The sequence below is a fragment of the Dermatophagoides pteronyssinus genome, unplaced genomic scaffold, assembly GCF_027571235.1.
Source record: "Dermatophagoides pteronyssinus isolate colony J.1.1.1.1 unplaced genomic scaffold, Derpt_VIB-CSIC_2022.12 sq0029, whole genome shotgun sequence".
Classification (NCBI taxonomy): Eukaryota; Metazoa; Arthropoda; class Arachnida; order Sarcoptiformes; family Pyroglyphidae; genus Dermatophagoides; species Dermatophagoides pteronyssinus.
The window spans coordinates 336985-350035 of record NW_027461553.1 but is presented as its reverse complement, the minus strand read 5'-3'; the positions used below and the strand labels follow the sequence as shown (position 1 = coordinate 350035).

Here is a 13051-nt window from a genome sequence, read left to right as displayed (position 1 = left end):
GTGACAGACATTGAGTGAGTGAATTGAGTATAGAAAGTGAGATGAACAGAATTTCGGTATTCGATTTTTTCGGTACAATTCTTGTCACTACTATAGAATAAACAAGCAAAAAAACAAGGAAAAAATTGTTTTCCTCTGTTAATATTATTGTCGTCATCATCATCATCATAATAAATAATAATCATTTACCATTATTCTGTGATCAAAAAACATTTTTCTCTTTCGTCATTTGTCACATTGAGAATCGAGTGAGAAATTCATCGAGACGATTCTGTATTTTTTGTTTTTTTTTCGCCTAAATAACTTTAACGATTCTTCACCTTCATTCAAGTTTAGTGTTGTTAGTTTTCGTTTTCTTCGTTGATAATGGTGTTTTGTCGTGAAGCAATATGGATATGAATCGTTATCATTATTGCTGCCCATTCTGGAACAACAAAAAAATGTCATCAAACAAATTAACAATGTTGTTTTTTGTTGACCATGGCCATTTCAATTAACAAAAATTGATTCAAAATGTTTCATTTGATTTTGGTCACCAAAAAAATAATTAAACGCAACAAAATAAAATTTTTACCAAACAAAATTTTCCTTCTTCCATCAAAACGAAATTCGAACGAATTGTGATTCGAACGTATTTTTTTTCTCTCACTCTCTCTCTCTCTCTCTCTTCGTGTGTTGCTGCCAAAACATTCGATTTTTTTTTCGCAAAAAAAAAGATTCGAAAAATTTGAAAAAAATGATGATAATGATGGCCAATAATTATCATTACCATCAAAATTGGCCAAAAAATTCATCCTTATTTATAATCGATTTTTGTTCAATATTTACATTAATAAATCGTTTATGGTGGTGGTGGCGTAGATGTTGGTATTGTCCAACAACAACAACAATGATAAAACAAATTTTAATTCCATTAATCAATTTGTTCATTATTTATGATCATCATCATTATCGTTATCGTTTTCGATCATTTATTACAAATAAAATCAATAACACTACCAGCAAATCTGTATATCATCATTTATCGAGCAATGCCAATGGTAAGAATCATTTGAAGAAATCAAAATCAATCCGAAAAAATTAATGAATTTTCGTTTTTAGTTTTATTTCCATTATTATTTTTAACAACAATTTTCAGTTTATTTATACCGATAGCCAAATGTGAAGAAGAATGTTTACGTATGTAATTTTTTTGTTTTGTTTTTTGTTTGATAAAAAATTTCTAATCGATCATCATATTTTTCAGGATCAAAAGTCTGGTGTTATGAATGTGAATCAATCAATGATCCATATTGTAGTGATCCATTTAATGTTAGTTTCGATATGAGCCTAATGCGAATGTGTGAAGGTTGTTGTGTTAAAATTGTTGTGGAAAAAAATACACGTAAGTTGTTTGTTGTTGACTATTGTTTTTTCAATTTTCTTGAAAAAATGTAAATATGAATTATTATCAATAATTTTAGCACAAAAAAATATATGGCGAACATGTACATCACGATTACAGATCAATCTATTTATGGTCGATCATGTTTGTATGGAAGAATCTGGTGGACAAGGTCATATGTGTTTTTGTGAAAGTGATGGCTGTAATAGTTCACCATCATCACCAATCAATTATTATTATTTTCATCATCATCATCATTTTGGCCATCCAAAAAATAATCAACGATTAATAATATCGATCATATCAACAATAATTATTTTATTTATTTTAAATGAATTGATTACATCATTTTTATTTACATCATCCGTATCCGTATCATTATCATTATTATTGGCCATCAATTGGCTGCCATCATCACCATCATCATTGTCATTATGGACGACAAAATTCCCCTTGAAATTCCTCCATCTATCACTATTTATAATAATGATGATATTGTTGATGATAATTCCGTTAATATTTTATCGTTCATAACATATACTCTTACTAAACTTTTGGATGATTCAAATTATACTAATTTCAATGTTACAACAAAAAACAAACAAACAATATTCTTCATCTTTTTGTCAACCATTATCAATTTATATCCATCTTTTTTTCGACAAAAAAAAAATATGTGATAAACTTTCGATCCAAAACTTTCTTCTTCTTCTTTTCCTATTTTCATCTATCGATCCCAATTACAGTCATTATAGAATTTATATTCAAAACAAAGAAAATAGGAAACCGCCAAATATGTAATTTTATCTTTTTGTTTGTTTGTTTACGTTTTTTCGTTGTTGTTGTTGTTGTTGTTGTTGTTATTTAACTGTACAATCCATTTTATTTTCTGCCATATAATATTTTTAACTGATCTGATAATACGGGGAAAAATGTTTAAAAATGTGTTATACATGATGGAAAAGTTACCGGAAAACCAACACACACACATATACCGTTCACATAAGCTGTTATACGCTCAAAAACATTCGAATGTTTTTTGTTGTTGTTTGGTAAGATTCGATCTTATCTGATTTGTAAATTTAAATTGTATTTCATTGTATAATTTACAAGAAAAATCAAATCAAAATATAAATAGATGATTGTTGTTGTTGCTGCTGTTTGAAAAAAAAACGACCGGAGAGAGAAAATTTTCTATTGAATTTTTATTTTTAATATATTTATCAAACTTATGATGGTAAAGTATTTAAAAAATGTTTGATTGCTCTAACCAATGTTTTTGGTAAACCACTACTAGTCAAATTATTTATTTTATTTAAACGTATTTCATTCTTTGTAAATGAATCTTTTTGTGGAACAATAACAATATTTGTTGTTGTTGTTGTTGTTGTTGTTGTTAATATTTTCGGTGGTGGTTGTTGATTTGTAATGATAAACTTTATCGGTGATATTGGTGGTTGTTGTGTTGTTAATGGTGATAACATTTGTGATGTATTTAAATCATTTATTATAGTAGCACGTTGCTGTCTTGATAATGTTTTTTCCTTACCAGATAATGTTAATCGTTTTTTACCTAAGCTGATTTTTTTCAACAAAATGAAAATATGATAAGTATGAATTTAATGAAAATAACACCAAACACAAGTCAAATAATACATACTTTCTTCCATGTTTTCTTCGTGTACAAAGCTTCAAACGATTCAATGATGATGCTTGTTGAATTTCCATTACATTTTGTTGTTGTTGTTGTTCATCATATTGTTTAGTTTTTGAATTTGATCGACTATTTTGTTGTTTTTGTTTTCTTGAAAAAGATTTTTCCTGATTTTTTTTTAATTTTGATTTATAAAGTGATTCTAAATCAATTTGTTTAACAATTAAATCGGTTGATGTTAATACTGATGGTATATGTTTACTTAATGGTATATCCACTAAAACATCTTCAAATATATCCATTGTTGGATTTATATTGTTTGCTGTTGTTGTTATTGTTGGTGTTCTTGGTTCAGATGAACTACGTTGTGGTCGTTGATAATTATCCATTTTTTTTAATAAAAAAAAACAAAAAACAAAACAAAATTCTTCAGTTATGGATGGGTATTTGAAAAAAACCTTTTCAAAATCAATTTTAAAAAAATTTTTCAATGATTTTTATAATGGATTTTTGTTGCAAGAAAATATTTAATTTAATTAACTTTTACTGTTTATTTATTACAGAATTATTGAGAATTGGAAAAATTCAATCAATCATTTTTCATTACGTTTACGTTTATTAATTGGATTTTTTGGATGATAAATATCATACCAATCTTCTTCATTACGTATATTTGCATCTCTTGCTAATACAATTTCATCATTACCCGTACATTGCATTCGATGTGTTAACCATGTTGATTTGAAATTTTTTTTCGGTAATGGATCATTATCATCATCAACAACATTATCATCATCGATTTTTTCTTCTTGTTGTTTGGTTGATTGTAAACGATTTTTAAAATTTTCCAATAAATTCCAACATTGTTCTTCACGTCCATCACCTTTTTTCTTAATTTTTTGATTAATTTCTTTGAATTTTTTTGATTCGGCTACAAATTCTGCTACAGCATTATTGATTATTGGTTCGTTATTCAAAGCAGCTTGTTGTTGTTGTTGTTTTTGTTGTTGTTGTTCTTTTCGTAATTCTTTCTTCATTTGTTTTTTCAATTTTCGAAATTCATCTTTGGCTTTTTCACTGAAAAACAATAAAAAAAGATTAACCAAAATTGAAAAAAAAGCATCAACCAAAACTTACATTTCTTTGGCTTTTTTCTCAAGTTTTTCTTCGTTGAAAAAATTCAATTCACCACCACCACCACCATCATCATCATCGCTGTCATCATTTTTTCCCGTCGACTTGATTGATTTGGTTCCTTTATCAAATTTCGCTTTAACATTGGCCAAACGTTTTTGTTTATCATCGGAATCATCATTCGAATGACGTTCATCATTATCGTCATGAACATCGTTTGGATCATCGTTGCTAAGTTCATTTGGATCGACCACAGGTATGGAACTTAATTTTTCATCATCTTTCAGTAGATCATGACTACTTTTACTTTTATTCTTGAATACTGTTGATATTTTTGTAATTTCCACTTCTTCTTGTTCAGCTTCATCACCAAATGATAATAATTGAAAATTTTTATTACCTTTTAAACGTTCACGTGCACGATCTTCTTTTGATTTTTCTTTTTGTTTCAAACGTTTTTCACGTGGTTCAATATCATCAAATGGATTGTTTAATATTTCAGTTGAACGAATTTTATGCGGATAAATTGGTCGTTCATTACGATCAATTTCACTTTCACCTAATCGTAACATATTATATAATGTTTTACCAGATATTTTTCCAAAAATTGTATGTTTATTTTGTAATTCAGGTGTTGATTCTAATGTGAAAAAAAATTGACTACCATTATCATCTTTTTCACCACCATTAGCCATTGCAACCAAACCACGACGTACAAATCGTAAACGTGAATGAAATTCATCTTTAAATGGTTGTCCATAAATTGATTCACCACCAAAACCGGTACCGGTTGGATCACCCGTTTGTACAATAAATCCTTTTACCAATCGATGAAATATACAATTATCATAATAACCTTCCATACAAAGTTGTATAAAATTTCGACATGCTAATGGTGTTTCTTTTGACCATAATTCAATATCAATATCACCGACTGTTGTTTTCAACAATACTTTACCATCCGTTGGTGGTTCTTGTATATAAATATTACTCATTATTACTTTTTTCAAAAACAAAACAAAATTCAAAAAAAAACAAACAAAAAAATTCAAAAAAACGAATCGAATTCGACCGAATGGAATATGTTTATGTTTTTATTTTTCTCAGAATTTTTTTCGACAATAACGACATCTGTTGGCGACCGATAATAACTATTTGGGTTCAGATATCCATTTCCCCCAAATGAATATCTAGGTCAAACATATGAAACACAAAAGAAAGCAAGCACCGTTATCTCATATTTACAGTTATATTTTTATTCAATTTAGTTTTTGTTTGTTTGTTTCTTTGCCCATTTTCAACCAACCAAAAAGAAAAAAAAATGTCATTGAAAACATTTTTATTAAGTTTTCGTTTATCGAATCAACCTGATGAAAATTTTTGGAAATCATTCATCGCAATTATCAATGAAGAATTTGATCCGGATTTAGATCAACATCAACGGATTGCATTGAAAAAATCCACCGATGTTGTTGATGATGGTAATGATGGATCATTACATTTGTTTACCTGTTCGAATGGCAAGGAAATTTTTCTTACCGTACGTTATTATAATATGGATGATGATAAAAAATTAATTTCCATAAATGGTGAATTATCGAAAAATTGTGGCCAATTATTTCGTATGAATAATTTGATTGAAAAATTTAAAGATCGTTTAAATTCATTGATACAATCGCTCAATAACGATAATCCAACGGCCAATAATAAACAAATGGATCTTGTGGAAACGATTCCCTTGTTGAAACGTGATAACCGGGTACCATCATATTTCCTTACATCCGATGGTCGTGTTTTGGAATATGATTTTGATGAAATACTTGTGAATGAAACAACACCGTATCAGAATATTAAAATTTTACATTCACCAAGTTTAGGTAATTGTTTATTATTGGATGATATGCAAAATTTAGCCGAAGCTGATCTACCATATACACATGGTTTAATGAATTTTGGTCAAAATAGTTATAAGGGTAATTCGAATCCGAAAGGTTATTATTTTTTTAAGAATTGACCAATTATATCATTATTCGATTTAGATAAAGAAATTCTAATTCTTGGTGGTGGTGATGGTGGCCTCTTACATGAATTATTAAAAGAATCACCAAAATTTGTTACAATGATTGATATTGATGAAAAAGTTATGCTTTATTGTCGAAAATATCTTCGTGGTGCATGTGGCGATACATTGGATGAATTTGATGGTCCGAATTATAAAATTATCGTTGATGATTGTTTACGTTATTTGAATGATTATATTGAACAACAAAAAACATTCGATATAATATTTAATGATCTTACCGATATACCGATTAGTACAAGTGAACAACGTGATTGTATTGTTGAAGATAATCAAAAACTTTGGTCATTTATTCGAAAAATTTTACAACTTTCAATGAAATGTTTACGTCCGGGTGGTCTTTATCTAAATCATGCAATCGGTATGAATTGTAAACAATCATTGGCGGATTATGAACAAGTTATCAATGAATTACCTGATGTAAAATTGAATATTTCCAAACATACAAGATATGTACCATCATTTATGGAAGATTGGGTTTTCTATCAAATTCAAAAACAATAATCAATTAATTAACGAAATTATTCGATGATCAGCGATTCATCTTTTTCAAAAAATCTTTAGGTTTTTTCTTTTTTTTTGGCCAAATTTTCAATGTTTGTCATGTAGAACGATAGATGGCGTTTTGAGTTAGAAATCACGTGTTGTTCAATTTTTATTTGTTTGTTTTTTTCGGCAATTTTTTTTCAAAATTTTAAAATTTAGTAATTAAAAAAGACTAACTAATAAATTAACAATCAATCAAAATGATTCATAATCATGAAAAAATTCTAGTCAAATTAATTGAAGAATATCATTCAATATTACCGGCAAAAGTTGCAAAAATTCTTCTCTATTTTGGTTCAATTACATTGAAACGAGCACGTTCATATTCAACATTAAAACGAAATGATTTTGAAAAAGGATTAGAAATACTTATACGTTGTGATTATGTAAACATAAATATTATTGGTGATAAAAAACAACGTATATTTGAAATTGATACGGAAAAAATTCTGAATATTTTGTTTTATCCTTGTTATTTGAAATCAATCGATAAACGATTTGGTGTTGAATGTGTTTCATTATTGAAAACATTATTTATTTGGGGACAATTATCAATCAATGATCTAATTGAACGTACATTATATCATATTATACAAACAAATTCATTGGATTTTATTGATGATCAAATACAACAATTTATTGCTGTTTTATATGAAAAATTAATGATAATGATGTCGAAGAATATTATCATATTTTGCGGTAAAAATAATGATGATGATTTGGATGGATATGATGCTGATCAAATATTCAAAGCACTTAAACAAAATACCGATCCAGATTCTAATAGCGGTTTTACGAAATTTATATCAAAAACATCACGTTTAAAATTCAATATTGATGCATTAAATTCGCTATATTTTATGGAATTATTTCCATATTTATTGGGTGATAAATTTGAAAATTCAGATGCAGATTCAATTTTTCAAATGTTACTTGATTTAAATTTTGAACAATCAGTACAAATGAAATATATGAATATTGATATGCAACAAATATTCGAACGATATCGAACAAATATGGATAATATCGATTGTTCATTACATCAAATGCAACTAAAATTATCATTCATATCGCATTATTTTGCACCACAATTTCTTATTGTTGGTAAAACAAATTGTTCACTGGATTTTGAAACATTTCTTACCAGTTTGGTTAAATTTATTGTTAAAGAATATTTACGTAAAAATTTTGGTGAAAATTCCGTGAAAATTTTCGGTGCATTACAAGAACAGATTTGTTTGTTTGAAAATAATCTACTTACAATGTTAAAACTTGATTCAAAAGAATTACATCGAAATCTTTATTTAATGAATCAAAATCGTATGATAAATATAAATTTTTATTCCGAAACAAATCTTTCATCAACATCATCGGCTCGTAATGTAAAGAAAGCATTTTCAGTAAATCTTACCGATGTTGTTGATTGTATTGTCAAACGAATACAATATTCTATCTATACTATACATCATCGTCGTTTAATCGAAATGAACGAACAAAAAGATTTAATTTCACGTAAAAATCATATAGAAAATTATAAGAAAATTATTGACGAACAAGTTGAAGATCAAGAGGAAAAAAATCGTTTAATAACAACTGCACATAATTTTATGTCCGACAATGATCATAAACGTGCTGAATCATTACTTAGCTATGATATTAAAGTGGATAAAATTGAATATCATCTTGTTAATAATTTATTTATTTTGAAATTATGGCAAAATTTATGTCAAAATCAGGAAAAGAATTGAAAGAAATTATTTGAAAATTTTATGTGTCAAATTGGTGGACCATTTTGAGTCGAGATAGTCGAATTAAATCACAACAGCTGTTTTTGAGTGAAAATTTTTTTTTCTGCTGTTTCTTTTATCTTAAAAACAGTTCCAGTCTTGATTCAAAATGAATCCTGATCTTTGTTTTGGGGAAAATCCTACAACAACAACAACAACTACCACCACTGTGATACAATCTGATGAACAAAATGATCAACCTTCTCCCGAACCATCTCTTATAATTGAATTAAAACAATCAGAAAAAGATAAAAGTGAAAAGTAAGTTTGCAAAATCAATTGATCGATTCAATCAATTTACATTGGTTATTTTGTTTTTCGTTTAATAGTGATAAAAAAGTAAAATTTACTGAAAATACTATCGATAATGAACATTTGAATCGAAAAAAATCCAAATGCTGTTGTATATATGAAAAACCGAAAATATTTGGTGATCCATCTTCGTCATCATCCGATTCTGATTCTGATAATAATGGTGATGATGAACCGGATTGTTGTCCAAATCATTGTCATGGTCCTAAACGTTATCATAAACAAGTTTATAAAAAACAAAATGGAAAATCTAATGACAATAATAATGATAATGATAATAAGGATTGATTGATTTGTATTTTTTCTTCGCCTGATTTTATCACTTTATCCTTACTTTACTTAACTGATATATTTTCATTTCAATTTTATCAGCCTTTTTTTCTTTTTCTGGTTTGTCTCAAATTGATTGGATTCAAAATCTAAAAAAAAATTGTGAAAATAAAAAAAAAATTTTAAAATTTCATACGCATACGTTGTCTATTAGCGGCCAAAAAATTCTTTTTTGTTGATTTTCTTTTTTTGAAAAAAAACATTGGTTTTCAGTTTTCTCAATTATTGCTCTAATTTGATTTGAATAAGAATGTTATAATTGAAACAACAACAACAGCAAAAAATCTACTTTTTGATAGAAACTTATTGTTGCTGTTTTTGTTGTTGTTGTTGCCGACATAAATGGCAATCGATATCAATGAAACATCAAATGAAATAATGATGATGGCCCAAATGAAAGTTCCATGTATTATGATTGATAATGATAATTTTGTTCGTTGGTGGCCATCAATTACGAAATGTATGCAACAAAGTGATTTTATTGCCATCGATCTGGTATGTTTTGTTTGTTTGTTTATCAATGAATTTTTGTTTTGAAAAATGTAACGTTTTTTTTCTATTTTTCTTGCCAAATTAGGAACTGTCCGGTCTTGGTTCGAAAGATATATTTGCATCGTAAATATTTTAATTTTTATATAAAACGTTTTAAATGATAATAATTTGATTTGTTTTCATTCTTGATTCAGACAAATCGATGAACGATATAAAGCAATTCGTAATGCTGCCATTACACGATCAATATTATCAATGGGTATAGCATGTTATAAAATCGATTCAAACAATGGTTATTTTAAACAACGTAAATCAAACGATGATGAACATAAATTGATTATGGAACAAATTGCTGATTGTCTTGAAGCTGATGATGAACTTTCGAATGATAGTTTCAACAAAAAAATCGATGAAGAAACCAATGATAAAATACAATTTCATACAAATGTTAATGTTTTTCATTTTCTAACATTGAATCATTCGGAATTTGTTATGGAAACACGTTCAATGAAATTTCTTGTTCAACAAGGTTTTGATTTTAATGAACTTTCCATTAAAGGTATTCCATTCTATCCGGGTAATGATGGTTCATCCAATGAATCATCATCATCATCATCATCATCAAAATCACAACAACCATCATTACGAAGATTGATTGAATTATTGATTTCATTGAAATTACCATTATTATTACATAATGGTTTTATTGATCTTGCTTTTCTTTATCATAATTTTTATGCCGAAATTCCAACCAAACTTGAAACATTTATGGCCGATTTAACTGAAATGTTTCCGAATGGTATATTCGATACCAAATATATAGCCGTTGCACATTTATCCTGTTCATATCTAGAATATCTATTTCAATTTGCACAACGAAGTAATTATTTTCGTAAATTAAAAAATTCATTACATATGGTATTAAAATTTGATCATTATGATGATCAATCGGATATACGAATATTTGATCTTAGTCCAAAAATTATGCAACATACAACAAATAATGGTTATAATGGTGGTGGTGCTAGTGGTGGTGTTAGTAAAATTTGTGAACCATATGCAGTAAGTTGTTTTTTACTTTTTTTAAAAATATTTTTTAAATCTTTTTTTTTCTTCATTCATTAAATCAAAAAGAAATATGGTTGGTGTGAAAAAGCCGACCGATGTGAATTATCACATAATATTGATCTAATATTGGATGAAGAATTACGATCACAAAAAAATTCTAAAAGTAAACAATTGATCGATCAATTGTTACAGATACAACAATCAAATCAAGATCTTGGTGATAATAATTCTACAATCAATAATAATAATAATAATGATAATAATAGTGATGAACAAATCAACTGTGAAATGACCAAAGAACCATTACATAAAAAAATTGGTATACATCATGCCGGTAATGATGCATTTATGACTGGTTATTATTTTATCTATAATCTTATTACCAATCATAAATTGTTGGCCAATATTAAAGAATTTCGTAAACTAAATGAATTATCACGATACAAGAATAAAATATTTCTATCATCAAAACCAAGACCATTGAATGTAATGAAAAGTGCCTATAATAAATGTTCAAAAGGACATAGAGAAAAATTAGCCAATATTAAAAAGAAATATAATTTAACGTGAAACAAAAAAAAATTGTTGTTGTTTATAATTATTTTATTATTATAATTTTTTTATAAAAAAAAAATACACAATCCAGTCCATTTTTTTACACAAAAAAAACGGGGGCAACATTCAATTAATTAATTGTATGTCATATATCTTGGTGTTGAACTGAATTTTGCATATGATTTGATAACCTTATTAATAGCTTCAAGAAAATCTTTTTCGGTTGCAACTTTCCTACGTGCACGAATAGCAAACATACCGGCTTCAGTACAAACACTACGTATTTCAGCACCAGTACTATTCGGACATAAACGTGCCAATAATTCAAAACGAATATCACGTTCAACACTCATTGAACGAGCATGAATTTTAAATATATGTGTACGGCCATCCAAATCAGGAAGACCGAATTCAACTTTACGATCTAATCGTCCTGGACGCATCAGTGCTGGATCCAAAATATCCGGACGATTAGTAGCCATCAATACTTTAATGTTACCACGTGGATCAAAACCATCCAATTGATTGATCAATTCTAACATTGTTCGTTGTACTTCATTATCACCACCGGCACCATCATCGAAACGAGCTCCACCAATAGCATCGATTTCATCGAAAAATATTAGACAAGCTTTTTTGTTTCTTGCCATTTCGAAAAGTTCACGAACCATACGAGCACCTTCACCAACATATTTTTGTACCAATTCAGATCCAATTACACGAATAAAACATGCATCCGTACGATTAGCAACAGCACGAGCACAAAGTGTTTTTCCAGTACCGGGTGGTCCAAACAACAAAACACCTTTTGGTGGTTCAATACCAAGATTAACAAAACGTTCCGGTTGTAACAAAGGCATTTCAACAACTTCTCGTAATTTTTCAATCTGTTCTTTACAGCCACCAACATCAGCATATGTTACATCGGGTTTTTCTTCCACTTGCATCATCGTAACAGTTGGATCAATTTTCGGTGGTAATGGTACATGAATCTGATATTTATTACGATCAACACCAACACGCATTCCTTCTTCAATATCTGTAGGTGCAACCGAATCAGCCAAATCGACAACAAATTTAGCAAATTGTTTTACATTGATAATGTATTTAGGTTCTTCATTTTCCTGTTTGATGATTTTTGTACAACGTGCTACCTGTAATGGTTGTTCATTTTGAAGTGTTTGTTTATCGGCAGCTAAATCCCATAATGCTGGTGGTGCTAATCCAGTATCCGATTCTTTAATACCGGTCAATTCATTTACACGTTTCAATGTTGTTTGAATATCTTCTTCAACTTTTTTGATAGCACGACTATAATGGCCAGCACCATATGATTTTAACAATGCAATATCACCTTCATCCAAAGCTAATTGTTGTTGATAAATAAACAAAAAATGATTAAAGATTTTTTTAATTATCAAACCAAAAACAAACACCAAGATTATCTTACTTTTTATATCTTTCTTCTCTTCTTCTTTATCATCTTTGCGTATTTTTCTCATATCTTTACCAAGATAATCCATGTTGAAGATGAAAAAATATAAATTTAAAAATTTAAATTTAATTTCAAAAATCAAACAAAAATTGATTTGAAGAAAAAAATAAACAGAACGTCAGCGAGAGAATGAATTGGCAAAAAAGTATTTGTTCTGCAAACAAATACGAACCGTTCATATACGATAGGATCGATTCTTTTAACCGTGTAGTCT

At 28.1% G+C, this 13051-nt stretch overlaps 8 protein-coding genes and 1 long non-coding RNA gene across 9 annotated transcripts; 5 read left to right on the top strand and 4 right to left on the bottom strand.

Annotated features, from left to right (window-relative positions):
- The first annotated feature begins 292 nt into the window (after positions 1-292).
- On the top strand, positions 293-2519 carry qvr (glycosylphosphatidylinositol-anchored protein quiver). Its single transcript, XM_027346193.2, has 4 exons — positions 293-1040; positions 1102-1179; positions 1247-1384; positions 1464-2519. The coding sequence occupies exons 1-4, from the start codon at positions 737-739 to the stop codon at positions 1916-1918; spliced, it is 975 nt and encodes a 324-aa protein (XP_027201994.2). The 5' UTR covers positions 293-736; the 3' UTR covers positions 1919-2519.
- Positions 2520-2571: 52 nt separating this feature from the next.
- On the bottom strand, positions 2572-3552 carry LOC113796168 (uncharacterized). Its single transcript, XM_027346409.2, has 2 exons — positions 3045-3552; positions 2572-2962 (listed from the first exon to the last, which is right to left on the bottom strand). Exons 1-2 carry the CDS (start codon positions 3425-3427, stop codon positions 2614-2616), a joined length of 732 nt encoding a protein of 243 aa, XP_027202210.2. The 5' UTR covers positions 3428-3552; the 3' UTR covers positions 2572-2613.
- Positions 3546-5252, bottom strand: LOC113796157 (spliceosome-associated protein CWC27 homolog). Its single transcript, XM_027346399.2, has 2 exons — positions 4176-5252; positions 3546-4115 (listed from the first exon to the last, which is right to left on the bottom strand). Exons 1-2 carry the CDS (start codon positions 5165-5167, stop codon positions 3632-3634), a joined length of 1476 nt encoding a protein of 491 aa, XP_027202200.2. The 5' UTR covers positions 5168-5252; the 3' UTR covers positions 3546-3631.
- Positions 5253-5267: 15 nt separating this feature from the next.
- Sms (spermine synthase) lies at positions 5268-6758 on the top strand. The gene is made up of 2 exons (XM_027346388.2): positions 5268-6145; positions 6212-6758. The coding sequence occupies exons 1-2, from the start codon at positions 5494-5496 to the stop codon at positions 6754-6756; spliced, it is 1197 nt and encodes a 398-aa protein (XP_027202189.1). The 5' UTR covers positions 5268-5493; the 3' UTR covers positions 6757-6758.
- Positions 6759-6992: 234 nt separating this feature from the next.
- On the top strand, positions 6993-8546 carry LOC113796135 (uncharacterized). The gene has a single exon (XM_027346377.2). It carries the CDS (start codon positions 6999-7001, stop codon positions 8544-8546), a length of 1548 nt encoding a protein of 515 aa, XP_027202178.1. The 5' UTR covers positions 6993-6998.
- A 7-nt stretch (positions 8547-8553) lies between these two features.
- LOC113796179 (uncharacterized) lies at positions 8554-9360 on the top strand. The gene is made up of 2 exons (XM_027346420.2): positions 8554-8846; positions 8915-9360. The coding sequence occupies exons 1-2, from the start codon at positions 8695-8697 to the stop codon at positions 9183-9185; spliced, it is 423 nt and encodes a 140-aa protein (XP_027202221.1). The 5' UTR covers positions 8554-8694; the 3' UTR covers positions 9186-9360.
- LOC142645914 (uncharacterized) lies at positions 8848-9513 on the bottom strand. Its single transcript, XR_012846938.1, has 2 exons — positions 9370-9513; positions 8848-9316 (listed from the first exon to the last, which is right to left on the bottom strand). It is a non-coding gene; the product is annotated as an uncharacterized LOC142645914 (long non-coding RNA).
- LOC113795937 (target of EGR1 protein 1-like) lies at positions 9430-11375 on the top strand. The gene is made up of 4 exons (XM_027346181.2): positions 9430-9722; positions 9805-9842; positions 9914-10781; positions 10854-11375. Exons 1-4 carry the CDS (start codon positions 9570-9572, stop codon positions 11355-11357), a joined length of 1563 nt encoding a protein of 520 aa, XP_027201982.2. The 5' UTR covers positions 9430-9569; the 3' UTR covers positions 11358-11375.
- Positions 11370-12967, bottom strand: Rpt1 (26S proteasome regulatory subunit Rpt1). The gene is made up of 2 exons (XM_027346367.2): positions 12793-12967; positions 11370-12708 (listed from the first exon to the last, which is right to left on the bottom strand). The coding sequence occupies exons 1-2, from the start codon at positions 12863-12865 to the stop codon at positions 11477-11479; spliced, it is 1305 nt and encodes a 434-aa protein (XP_027202168.1). The 5' UTR covers positions 12866-12967; the 3' UTR covers positions 11370-11476.
- Positions 12968-13051: the final 84 nt, after the last annotated feature.